Below are 13564 nucleotides of genomic sequence, written 5' to 3'. Positions count from 1 at the left end.
CCCCCCCCCCCCCCCCCCCCCGCCCCAGCCTCCCACTGGGACAGCTGGCTCTGTCACTCCTCCACCAGGTGACCTCTGTGAGTATTTGAGATCCCGCCCCCAGGAAGGCGTGTGCTGGAGCAGATCTGATTTGGTGCCGAGGAAACCCTGGAATTTGACTTCTCTTCATCTTGCCTGTGTATCTTGTAGGCAACTGTGCATGGAAGTTTCGTGTGCAGGAGAAAGAGGGTGTCAGACACATACACCCGGAAGTGACTGGGGTCTGGAGAGTGGAAGCCAGTGACCCAGCGAGAGCGTAAGCAGTGTATTTCAGTCAGGATTGTCCAGAGCAAATATAGTGTGTGTATGTGTGTGTGTGTGTGTGTGTGTGTGTGTGTGTTTGTGTGTGTGAAAGAGATTTATTTTAAGGAATTGGCTCACACGACTGTGGGGACAGGCAACTTTTGGCTCACACGACTGTGGGGACAGGCAGCTCTGAAATCTGTGGGTCAGGCAGGCAGCCTGGAAACTCAGGCAGGAGCTGATGCTGCAGTTTGGAGGCAGAATTTCTCCGTTTCCAGGAAAACTGTTTTTGCTCTTAAGGCCTTCAACAGATTGTATGAGGCCCACCCCCATTACCCGAGGGTAATCTCCTTTAAGTCAACTGACTGTAGATATTAAGCACATCTACAAAACTCCTCCACAGTGACTCTTCGGCCAGTGTTTTAAGTGTCTAGGTGCTGTCAGCTGGCCAGGTTGACACGAAGGTAACCATCACACAGTGTTAAGAGCAGCTGGAGGAAGGGAGTGTGGGAGACCTCACTGTTCAGGAGTGAGGGGTGGGGAGGGAGGAAGGGGAGTACGGCAGTTCTGAGGGGGAGGAGCACAGGGGGGTGTGGCACCAATGAGCATGTGTAGCTCTGGGTCCACAGGGTGGTGGGGGTGGGCAAATAAGGTGGGGAATGCGGTGTGCGGGAGATCAGGTGGTGACTTTGGTTCCTTCAAGGTGTTTCATAATAAAGGGGTAAACTGAGGAGCAAGGAGGAAAGGTTTCCTTCTGGTTCATGCTTTTTGTAGGCAGAGGCAGAGGCAGAGGAAGGCGCCTGTAGAGAGAAAAGAGAGATGAAGCGGAAGAAAACCAGGGGAAGACGGATGCTCAGACTCCTGTTCGGACTACAGAAGACCTCCTTCCTCAGGAACGGGGCTGTGGACAAGGCCCAGCCTGCACACGGGCCACTGAGGGCATCAGGGCAAGCTCTGGCTACAGCAGGCAGGGGCAGAAAGGGAGTGTGCTACCTAGAAAGCGTTTTCCACCCCCGTCTCGACCTCCCTGCACCCAGAGCTCTGGCGCCGTTGATCTGGGCCCCTGACGTCTACAGGGCTGTGGCTGCTTCACTTCCCTCTCCCTGAAAGCGGCACGGGAGCATCGCTGGCTTTCCCTGCTCTGTCCTCTGCTCCGGGTCCCTGCTCCCCCTGCTCAGAGCCCTCCCCTGGGCTGAAGCAACTCCTTCTGATCCCCACTGGTTCCCAGTGGGCAGCGCGGGACAGCAGGCCAACCGAGTACCAGGGGAGCAGGAACACACCCAAGTGTCCACACACACACCTAGAAGAACCTAATCTCCCTTTTTTACAAAAGCAACAGAGCAGAACATGGCAAGTTCAGATCATCCCTCCACTTACTTGGGCTTACTATTGTTTTTATTTTAAATTAAAAAAATTTTTAATGTTTATTCATTTTTAAGAGAGAGGGAGACAGAGCACGAGGGAGGGAGAGGCAGAGAGAGAGGGAGACACAAATCTGAGCAAGCTCCAGGCTCTGAGCTGTCAGCACAAAAGCCCGATGGGTGACTCGAACTCATGAAGCGCAAGATCATGACCTGAGCTGAAGTCAGACACATAACCAATTGAGCCACCCAGGTGCCCCTATTTTGAATCACTTATGGGGAGATTCACCACAATGTTTCCCACCCTTAAGGCCTCCAAGGGTTTAATCGAGCCCTGCCTCTCACCCCTCTGCGCTAACTTTCCAGACCTCAGACAATGTGGCAGCACAGCCAAGAAACAGGGAGTGCTGGTCAGGAAGGGCAGGCCCAACACAAGGGGCGTGTGCGCCCGCTAGAGCTTTTCTGTGCTGCCTGGAAGTTCACAACAGGCTGGAACACGGAAAAGAAAGGTATTTGCCTGAGTGACTCAGATATGTTCCAGCATTTTCCCACAGGCTCCTGCGTCTCCCAAAATAACTGCAACTCCGGATCCTGTTCCTTGGCATATGAGCACATTTGTATAATGTTACAGAACAGTGGGCAGAGTGGCCAGGCTCACACAGGAGCTGTGGAATGCACAGCCCCGAATGGAGCTCCATGCTGTGGAGACACAAACATAAGCATAGAGCCTGTGACAGTGAGAAGTATGGACTCACTGGAACCATCCAGGTCACCGCGAGGGGCCTTGGGCAATGCCCACCTTTCATATGGGGAGAGAAAGCCCTGGAGAAAGGAAACTTGCCCACACTTTGCACGTCTGGGGACCCACACTCTCATCAGCTAATACTGATGCTTATTTTGGAATGTTGGGTCAGCCTTGGAATCATAAGCTCTTAAATCAAAAGGTCTCCAAGTCCATCAAGGGTGCCTCCATGCCTGGTCTGGACAACAATGGGGGAAGTAGGAGGTTTCAAAATGGACCGCAACAGGGAATTGAGTTTCGGTCAGGAAATGACTGGAGACGTTCAAACAGTTGGGAGACAATGGGGCCCTGGCAAACGGGCAGAAGGCATGCAGTTTGGAGGAAGGAAAGTCTGAGAAGGAAGGTACTGTCCAAGTAGGGAGGGATTCACAAAATGGTGGGCTCAAGGGTGAGCAAGACCCTGACCAGAGGGTAGAGTGGCGAGGGCAGTCTCACAGGTGGGAATGGGCTGGAGCGGTGCGGACCCTGAGGTGGGAGGAAATGGACGGGGGGTGCACTAGAAAGCTCTGGACACCAAACCCAGGAGCCTGGGCCACCAGCACTGAGGCCGCGAGTGGCTTTCACTGCGGACACTATTACTTGCTATTCCCAAGTCGCTTGCTTCATCCAGGCGACATGAATAATTTCACAGTATTTTGACACAATATATATATTTTTAGATGCTCTGTGCTAGGAAGAGGCGAGAGGTTATTTTCAAATTTCTGTGGTCCTTCGATAGTCCTGCTCCTCTTGGCCACCACTGCCCACTTGGCGCTAGAGAAGACGGCGCACTGTAATGAGACTAACGTGGCCTGTCTTCCGGGACTGGATTCGGATCCTGCCTCTGCTGCCGGCTCTGTGGGCCAGTTACCTCTGGCCTCCTCACCCACAGCCTACAGTTGTGACAGGCCAGGCACATCTTCCACTTGTTTCGCGTGTCTGAATTCAATGTAATCATTCCTGCCGCCCTCCCTGCACAGTTTTACAAGTGAGAAAACAGAGAAGGAAAAGGCTATGTGACTCGTCCATTGTCCCAAGGCTATTCCAAGAAGCTGTAATTGAACCCAAGAGTTCCGATTCAAGCCCGAACAGTGATGTCCTCTGAAGGGCACTTGGGTGATTACATAAGCAGAAATCCCGACACTAAGCAGAGACTCCGTGGATATCGGTCCCGACTCCTACAGAGGCCGAGACATCACGTTAGCAAGAACCCTGCAGCCAGCTCTCCAGGGTCTGTTGCCCCCTTCCAAGACTCGGGGACCACCAACACGGGCCAGATGATTCCTGTCCTGAGACCCAGGTACCATCTAATTTGGATGATTGAAAATATATTCTAACTACAGTGAAGGGCTATGTACCGGTGTGTCGGTGTTTAGTGATAAAAATAACATCAGTCCAATTCATAATCACCCAAGGAAACTTAATGTCACGGTCCACTGAGAATGGATGCCCGAGTCCCAAAAGGAAATGGTCCCATTCTTTTATCTGTGGTTCATTTTAAAAACAGTCTGGGAGGCCTGTTTTCCTATTTACACACACAAGTTTCTAGAATCAATGGTGTGTCATCAGCGGTTTGTGCTCCCAGATGAGTTCGCCCAGGAACGATGGCGGCAGGTTCCCACCGGAATGACGTCAACCTTTCCCAGCGAGCTAAGAGTGGCGACGACACCAGCATGTATTTTTGTGCCTATCGTCAGGCACCAATATTAACCTCGATACAGTCATGAGGAATTCGGCACAGGGGCTCCTACGTCGGCCTGCAACGGGAGTTCAAGGTCTCAGGGCTACCCTTCTCTTCCAGTTTGGTTCAAAACACCAGAATCTAGCCCATTCAGGGGCTGTGGTCCTTCCCAAGCTCTCAAAACACACGGGCACAGGAGAGGGATCCTCTACCCAGCAGCTTCTAGGAACCCAATCTGGGAAGGTACGCCCAGCCTGGCTCAGTGACTCAGAAGTGTCAGATAAAGATGACCCCAATGCTCTCACAGAACACATTCCCCGCCCCTGGTGACCTGGGCTCCTGACCTGGACCCCGAAGAACACGGTTTTCCTGTGCCCTTTTGAACCAGCCCAGCCCTTCCCTGAGGCTTGAGGGTGGCCCAAGGCCAGGTGAGCTGAGGTGCTTGCTGCCCAAGGGACCCGGAGAGGTGTGGCAGTCCAGGTCCATTACCTGGGTGCACGGCCCTGCGTCTTCCCACAGAACAGCGGCCATCTGAGGATGAAAAAGTGGCGGACCCTCATTCTGTCATGAGCCAGGCCAGGATCCAGGCCGTGGATCCCAGAGTCAGCTGGTAAATTCGTCTGCCACGGACAGTTACTGAAGCTGGGGAGACACAACCTTGATGCTGCCACTCCTCAACACTTTAGAAATCACAAAAAAAACCATGTTGAGTTAGATTATTACTTTATTTTACTGTTTTGTTTAATGTTGCATTAAAGTCATCCAGCATACAGATACTCCTGTGCTCCTCGCACATTTTATTCTCTCTGAAGTTAGGTATTTTAGCTAGGAGATGAAGGGGATCATCCCAATAAAGAGGCAACATCTCTGAAAATTGGGTTCCGTGTTTGTGTGGTGGGAAATCGGTGGCCCATCCACCAGCCAGACGCCTCCTTCAGGCAGAGCTGCACGAAGACGGGGAGGACAAGCGTGGCTCACACGTGCTGCCCGCGCACAGATGGGGCCCCAACACCAAGCAACGGGGGGATGTTCTGAAACGGGCAACTGCTGCATTTGTACAGAGTAAGAATACAGAAGAGCATCATTTTCCTTGTAGCCCTTTAATTAGTGTGTTGGGCCTCCACCCAGGTTACTGCGTACCAAGCGCCTATGAAAAGTAAAAACAAACGGATTGGAAGTCCCTGAAATGCATGCAACTTAAAATTCCCTAACGCACACCACCAGGTCCCAGTCCCCGGGTCTGATGTGTGTTCTCGTGGAGACTACGGCGCCGCGGGGTCACCGGCTGTGTCTGTCGTGCTGCCGGGGTTTGCCGCCGCTGCCGCCTTGGCTTCCGGCGGCTGCTGGGTTTCCGTGTGGGGATCTCCTCCGTTTCCAGCAGTTTTCTTAGCCTTGTCTGTGGCCATGGCACCCATCTCCATGATTTCCTGCAGTGGCCGATCGCTTTCAAGGGAGCTAGGCTGGAGTTCATAAACCTGGACTTGACCCGGGACATCTATTGCTTTCTGTTCAAGTTTTTCCAGGATGGTCTGAACCTTGCGGACGCCATCTCTCCTGGCCTGACGGACATCGGCTCGTCCTTCGGGGTCGACCGAATCCAGGGCCAGCAGCTCTTTGGTCAGATACTCTTCTATCATCAGGTACTTTTTGTCCGTCTTCTTGCCTTCGAAGTTGTCCACGGCCTGCTCGAGCCCCTGCACGTTTTGCAGGATGGCCTCCACCTTGAGCACACCTGGGTGCTTTGGGGGCACCTCAGCTTCTCCGGATTTGGGAGGTGCAGCCTCAGCAGGGGCGGGGCTGGGGGCTGCCCTCTCTTCTGCAGCCACATTCTTGGGGGACGAGGGGACAGCAGCAGGAGCGGGGCTGGGAGGATGGGGGACCGGAGCAGCGGGGACCTTCACTTCCACCCTCTCAGAGGCGGGCGGGGGCTTCGGGGAAACAGGCTGAGAATCTGCCTCCTTGCGGATCACCTGAATCGGGATGTGTCCAGGAAGGAGATCTGGTCCAACTGGGCCTGGCTTGCTTTCGGGTTTGTTTTCAGTTTGAGGAACAGGTGAAGGTTCTCGATGAGTCATGGGCTGCTGAGAGGAGGCAAGGACACAAGACATTTTTAATAACTGGCTGAGAGTTGAAAGCAGTTGTTTGCAGTGAGTACATACAGACCATAAAGACGAATGGGGAATGGCTTTAACGTATAAGAGATTTTCAAAGTCCACTAAATACTGTTATAAAGGAAAAACATATTGATCCTGTAATGTGACCAAACCGTTTGTTTCCATTCACCACCTTGGACCGTGGGTCTGCTACCGCTCACTGAATTTTTCTGCAGATGCTATTTCTTGGGGCAACAAAAAGAAAACCAATGTAGTTTTCAAAAATGAAAATCCCAAAAAACTCACAGACTGCTGAGCTAGTTTTGCCCAAAGCAAAGTCCAGGGTGACTCAGAATCTCAGTGACGCAGCCATGGAGGAATAATTGCCACCTGTCCCCCTCCTTACACTGTGTGGACAGTCTCCGTACGGGGTGTGATAGTCCCATCCCCTGTTTCAGAAGAGTGGTCATCTTTTTTTTTTTTTTTAAACTTAAGACAGCCTACTGGTTTCTGCCCAGACTGATGTGTTTTTCTGAGAATAAGCAAGATGCCCAAAATAGTTAACTCCGAGGATTTTGCGGGGCACATCTGTGCCCAGAGCCAACACTCAGCTGCACGTCTCTGCGTGGACTTCTGGCCTCCCAGGCTGAGATATTTTTTAATGTGACCACAAGCAGTATTTTTGAAAATGGACGATGTTTAAAATGAGTACCTTAGCTCTCCGAGCATCTAGGTGAGTATCTCAGCCCGCTCTTTATTATGGATGTGTAGCTGACATCCAGCGTCACACTGTTCCCGGCATCCAGCACAGCGATCCGACAACTCCCCACGTTATGCGGTGCTCACCACAGTAAGTGGAGCCCGCAGCTGTCACCACACGTCGTCACAACAGTCCCTACACTGTACTCGTCATCTCTGTGGTTTCTTTTATACCTGGAAGTTTGCACCTCTTAACCGCCTTTACCTACTTTGCCCGTCCCCCATGCACCACGCCCCTGCCAACCATCAGTTTGCTCTCTGCATTTAAGAGGTGGTTTGGCTTTTTGTTTGCTCTTTTGGTTTTCAGATTCCACACAGAAGCGAAATTCCATCATATTTACCTTTCTCCATCTGACTTACTTCACTTCGCATAATACCCTCTAAGTTCATCCATGTTGTTGCGAAAGGCAAGACTCCATTTCTTTTCACGGCTGAGTAACATTCCAGTGTGTGTGTGTGTGTGTGTGTGTGTGTGTGTGTGTACACATGTATGTGTGCATGACATACCTTCTTTATCCATTCATCTATCAAATGGACCCTTGGGCTGCTTCCGTATCTTGGCTATCATAAGTAATGTTTCAATACACATAGCTTTTTGAGGTCGTCTTTTTGCCAAACCCCTTTAAAAATCTCACACACCTTAGGGGCGCCTGGGTGGCTTAGTCAGTTAAGTGTCTGACTCTTGACTTTGGCTCAGGTCACAATCTCACGGGTTGTGGGATCCAGCCCCACATCGGGCTCTGCATTGACAGTGTGGAGCCTACTTGGGTGTGCTCTCTTGGTTGCTCTCTCTCTCTTCCCCTCCCTCCATCTCTCTCCGCCCCTCTCCCCCACTGGTTCTTTCTATCAAAATAAATAAATAAACTTAAAAAAAAAATCCCACACACCCTAATTCTATGAACTGGGAAGTAAGAGTTAGGCTCCCAATTTAAGATACTAAATTCCACTATAATGATCAGTTAGGTCAAATCTTGGCAAAGTTTCAAAAAGAAATCTTTGAACGAGCACTAAAAGGCAGGGCACCACAAACAAGGTTGTGGGAAGTAAAAACAGGATTAAATATTACCTCACCAATTACAGGAACTACACGGGAAAGGCATGAGGGGAAGCTTTCCTAGCACTGCAGATGGGCACTTCTTTCCTGGGACTCCCGGGCCCCAGAAAGGATCCGGTGGCTACTTAGCCAACTGAACACCAGCAACATCCTTTTCCATCAGATCCTTTTGCCAATGCAGATGACCTCAAATTTGGTCCTTACCATTCAGGAACCAGCCACACATCCCTCTTTGGGTTTAAAATGGCTGGGTATGAGAAACTATTCTATTCTTTTTTAGAATTTATCTTAAGAGAGCAGGAGAGCAGGGGAGGGGCAGAGAGAGGGACAGACAGAATCCCAAGCAGGCTCCATGCTGTCGGCACAGTGCCGGGTGGCGGGGCTCAAATTCACAAACCGTGAGATCATGACCTGAGCTGGGATCAAGAGTCGGACGCTTAACCACCGGAGCCACCCAGGCACCCTGAGAAAAATGACTTTAGAAACTCCTAAGAGGGACTGCTCTAACGGCTTGTACTCTTTGAAAATGTCAAGGTCATGAAAGCAAAGGAAGGCCAAAGAACTGTTCCAGACTGCAGGAGACTGGAGAGAACGGACATCTAAATGCAGCGCTTGTGATCCTAGATTAGATACCCAAGCAGGGGAGACTGCTCTAAGGAGATTTGAAAGCCAACTGTGGATCAGGTTAACAGTGTTGTGAGGAGGTTGTTTCCCGATTCTGATAACTGTGCTGTGGTTATGAATGAAAAGGTCTTTCTTAGGGAAATGTGTGCTGAATTATTTGTGGGTAAAGGGGCAGGATATCTACAATTAAATCTCCAACAAAGAAACCACACGGACAATACATCCAGGGAGAGGAAATGGCAAAGCAGATACAGCAAGATGCTAACAGTGACTATGGAAGAAGGGCAGACTGAATGTCTTTGTAGGATTCTTGGAGCTCCCCTGTGAGGCTGAAATTCTTCCCAAGTAAAGAAGCTAAAAAAAGAACCATAGGCCGGTGCTGTCACCATTTACAGTAGGACGCCCTGCATTTGTCTACAAGGGGCTTTCCTTCTGCAGACTGGGGCAGAGAGCTAGTTCTGCTGCTCCAGGTGGGGCCCAGGGCTGCTCAAGGCTCTGCTGAGCTCCAAGCTGCTGACACCAATGACCCGCTCCCCCCAAGACGTGCCCACAAGCTGCCCCTGAAGAACGAGGAGGTCTGCGCCTGCAACATCACTAGGAGTTTCCCTGGTGAATGTTTCCCAGCCAGCTAACCGGCCGGCTCCCCAACACTCAGGCCACATGGTCCTTTAACACAAGGGAGAGAGGTGGGACACACATCCTTGTCATCAAGTTCTGAGCTAAGCTAAACAGATATGATGAGCACTGCTGGGGTCGCCTGGGGGGGCTCAGTTGGTTAAGTGTCCGACTTTGGCTCAGGTCACGATCTTGTGGTTTGGGACTTTGAGCCCTGCGCTGGGCTCTATGCTGATAAGTCAGAGCCTGGACCCTCCTTCGGATTCTGTGCCTACCCCTCTCTCCGCCCCTCCCAGGCTCATGCTCTATCTCTCTCTGTCTCTCGATAATAAATAAAAATGTTAAAAACATAATAAAAAGAAAATAAAGATGAGCACTTCTGAAATGCACAGAGGGCTCACAGGCTGAGCCAAGTGCCGTGGGAAAGAGGAGTAGGCTTCATGAAGACGCAGGACTGGCTTGTCCCTTGGAGGATGGGGAAAGCCTGGACGGTGACGGCATTTCAGGGGCTGGTTCAGCATGAGCAAAGGCACAGAGGGGAAGAACGGAACAGAAAGGGCTTGCGGAGCGGAGAAGGGGTGGCCGTGAGGAGACAAGCCGTCTGGAGCACCGGAGCATGTGCAAGGGCATGAAGCGCCTTCACAAAGCGTGGGGGGCGCGGAGACGCCTGGGCCCCAGGCGTGTCCCTGACACTTTAGAACCGCCCAGCCCTTTCAAATCATGGTGCTGAGGTCCTGCCCCAAAGGCAGCCGCAATGGGAGACGAGCAAAAGCTACCAAAAGTCCTGGGAGTTCCCAGCACTTGTCCTGCATCTCTGCTGCCAATCAGCCATCTCCAGAATCCCCCTTTCCCCCAGTAACATGTGTGTGAACGGGTCACGACCAGTGGAGGACCCAGGGCCCCAGCACAGAGCTCCTCAGCCCCTGGACAGGGGCCACCGCGGTCGGTCTGTTGACACCAACTCCATACCTGAGGCCTGTCAACCACGGTGTGCACGCGGTGAGGCGAAGGGCAGTGCACCGGGGTGCTGCTTCTGGCCGGGGAGGCCTCCCGGCTGGATGTGCTCCGGGCGGGGGACCGGAATGGGGACCCTGCCGGCATTGGCCGGGGCTCCCAGTCATCCGCCGGGGCCCTGTGGTACACGGGCTGGTAGGTCTGGTATTCACCCTGCTGAGCTGGGTAGTGGGTCTTCTGGGCTTGGTGGAAGGAAGGCTGGGCTGCCGGCCGGGTGACATTCTGCTCGTGTATCACGGGGATGGGGATGTAGCCCCGGGGGAGCTGGTGGCCGCCGGGGCCACTCCTGCCGGAGGAGGGGGGCAGGCTGGCCGAGGAGGACGAGGATGAGCAGTCCGAAGCAGCTGGAGACTGAGATCGCTGCAAGACACAAAGGGGAGAGGCAGGGCCCCGTGAGCGACCCTCTGCCCTGTGGCTCCAGCCTGCTCTCTGCCGTGGGCCTGCTCAGGGTGCACACGTTTAACAGGACCTTCCACCTGTAGACCTTTCCATCTCCAAACTGCGGTGCTAGGACCCAGGGCTCTGGAGAGTCAGAAGGGTTCCAATTTTAACCAGCTCCATGGCCTCCTGAGCCCCATCTACAGTATGGAGCAGACGCCCCTTCCTCCCTGGGATGACTAGAAGGTTCGGTAAGAGCATCTTGGACATGCTTCGGCACCTGGGCCGAATGCAGCGCTCAGCGCGCTGGTTCTGACTCTTGCCGCATCTGTGGTGACTGCAAGTCACCTCCTTCCTTAACCCTTTCTCTGCTCATCTACAGAGAACCAGCTAAGAGCCAGGAGCAGCACATCCGGAAGGACCAGAGGCAGGCCAGCCCTCCCCCATCCCCTCCCCATCCCCCACCCCCCACCGCCCCTGACCACCTAGAAACTCAGGTGCGCATTTCCTCAGCCAGCTCCATAGCATCCTGTCAGCTCGAATTTGGTAAGATTTCTCTGACCGATGTATCGCTTTTGATTTTCACAACAAAAATATTACCCGTAGAGGCACTGCTCCGAGAGGGGAAGTATAGGGCTAAGGGAGGCAATGCCAACTCTGGGCACAGACAAGGGGCGAGGATCTGGGCTCACAAACAGGGCGGGTGGATACACCCGGAAGCTCTGCCGACAGGAAACCCAGAAGGGCTTACTGCTTAGGAATCCTACTGGGTTCTACCGGCCCTCAAATCCCTGGCTAAGAACTAGATTAAGAACTCTTTAGATATTACTGCGCTGAAGCATTGCCTCAGGCTTAAAAATAAAACCCTATCATGAAGCAGCTGACTTCCAGACTCTTTATTTTGGGTTTCCATGGGACTCGGTGAGGGCAGGTAAGCTCCCTTGTGTTCTACCAACAGAGCTCCCAGCAGTTAATATTTAGCCCTAAGTAGGGAGCTGCACGAAAGACCACATTGCTCTCCGTGTGGTTCTGACATAGAAAGCCCAGGAGGAGGAGGAAGCACTGGACTAGGAGCCAGAAGGCCAGGCTTCCGGTCCCAGAAATGCCACACTTCTACCTTTATGCATTTGTACCAAGCTGTTTCCCCTTGTGAACCCCAATTCCTTAGCCACAAAGATAAGCCATGACCCCTGCCCACTTAAAAAAAACACACCTGTGACATACTGGGGGACGCTGTGTGGCTGTCGTGCTGTCTTTGCTCGCTGACCTGTGCCGCTGCGGGCCAGGCCCAGATGCCCTGCATTTTAGCAGGTGCCTGGCCCAGAGTCCAGGGCCAGCCCCCAAAACACAGCAGCTCACTCTCCTTACCTCAGGTCTGTGGGCTGGGGGCTGGGCCGCCGCGGCTGTTGCCACCGCCTGTCCACACTGTTTATCTGGCTGGGTGGCTTCTGCCACACCCCGCAGAGGTGACTGGGACCTCTGAGGAGCCTCCGTGGCCGCCTCGGTGCGGAATCGCTGTGTGCCAGGCTGGGAACAGACAAAGGGTGGGCGAGGCTGCCGGCCGTCCATGCCCTCGTGGTGGACGGGAATGGCGATGTAGCCCGGTCGGAGCTTCGGGTAGACAGCGTGGCCCTCCCTAGTGGGCAGCGGCCGGGAGCCCTCCTGGGAAGGGCCATTTGCAGAGGATGGGGTTTCCTAAAACACAAAAAGGAGAAACGGATTGCTTAGGAACTGGGAAGAAAACACCTCGAAGAGGCAAAAGCATGGTGCAAAGTGTCCCCATCTCTCAGACTGACTGTGGGATCCCCAGCATCAGCCATGATGGCTGAGCACAGACTGCTCATCGGCACCTTCTGTTTCTACCATGTACTCCGTGTCCCTACGAGGCTGCTGTATGGCCAGTGGATTAAGAATCAGGGGCCTGAAGACAAAGCAGTGGAGCCAAGGTTGAGCACAAAAAGGTCCCTATTTCCTAAACTGGCCAGACAGGTTCCTTATACGGGTGACAGCCTGGCTGCAGTTATGTAGGAGAGCCACTGACTGGCCCCCCCGAATCAGAGACCCAGATCAGAAGGTGCGAAGGTGATTCAGTCCAACTCACGACGCCACGGCCAGCTTCTCCCTTCCTCAGAGGCCCTAGCATTTCCCAGCGACACAGACGTGGGCTGGGCCCACGGGACACGGCCTGCACATCTCTGCAGAGAAGCAGCTGTGGGGCGGGGCTGCCTGCTCAGGGAGCCTTCAGAACAAGCTGCCAGAACCGGAGATGATGAGGGGCGCACGGGCAGCCCCGTGGGGGAACGGAAGCCGAGGACTAATTATGCTGGTCTGATGACGCCAGCAAAGCCTGCTCGGGCGACAGGCGGCCGGGGTCCCTCTCATGTTCTTGCATGAAGCTGTCCCTTCAGCGGCCTGGCTATTTTGGGACCCTTGAGAAGGCCAAGTTCCAGATGTACCACAGAGGAAGATCTGGTTTCAGACAACAAGGCCGGTCAGTCACTCACGGGGCAATGTCATTTCTCATCAAACATAGGATGGGCAACGGGCGTCGGGGACCCCCCAGGGTTTCCAGTCTGGACCATCTCCTGGCACACTAGAGGGGCCTTTCCACAGGAGGAGGCTACGGGACTGTACCACTTACACACACACATCTGGGGAGGCCGACCATTAAGGAGAGCGCCCCTTCCTCAAGGAGGCCGAGCTGCACACAAAGGCAAAGACCGAGGGTCCAGGGGCTTGTCGCTTGGAATCCTCACTGCTGCAAAACCAGTCCCAGGCCGGAAAGCTGAGGGCTGATTTGCATTCTGAGCGTAGACCACTGTAATTTTTGCCTTGTGTCTATGTCCGTGCACTAGCGTTGGTGGTGGTGTACCCTGGAACTTGGCTCTTTCAGGCCCATGGACTGCTTCCCTCCTGCCCCCA

The 13564-nt window shown here is 53.4% G+C and overlaps 1 protein-coding gene across 1 annotated transcript; it reads right to left on the bottom strand.

Moving 5' to 3' along the window:
- Nucleotides 1-4811: 4811 nt before the first annotated feature.
- Nucleotides 4812-12462, bottom strand: BAG3 (BCL2 associated athanogene 3). Its single transcript, XM_029920492.1, has 4 exons — nt 12439-12462; nt 12011-12337; nt 10220-10624; nt 4812-6186 (listed from the first exon to the last, which is right to left on the bottom strand). The coding sequence occupies exons 1-4, from the start codon at nt 12460-12462 to the stop codon at nt 5368-5370; spliced, it is 1575 nt and encodes a 524-aa protein (XP_029776352.1). The 3' UTR covers nt 4812-5367.
- Nucleotides 12463-13564: the final 1102 nt, after the last annotated feature.

This window comes from Suricata suricatta, chromosome 2, assembly GCF_006229205.1.
Source record: "Suricata suricatta isolate VVHF042 chromosome 2, meerkat_22Aug2017_6uvM2_HiC, whole genome shotgun sequence".
NCBI classification, from domain to species: domain Eukaryota; kingdom Metazoa; phylum Chordata; class Mammalia; order Carnivora; family Herpestidae; genus Suricata; species Suricata suricatta.
This window is presented reverse-complemented; position numbering and strand designations above follow the sequence as displayed.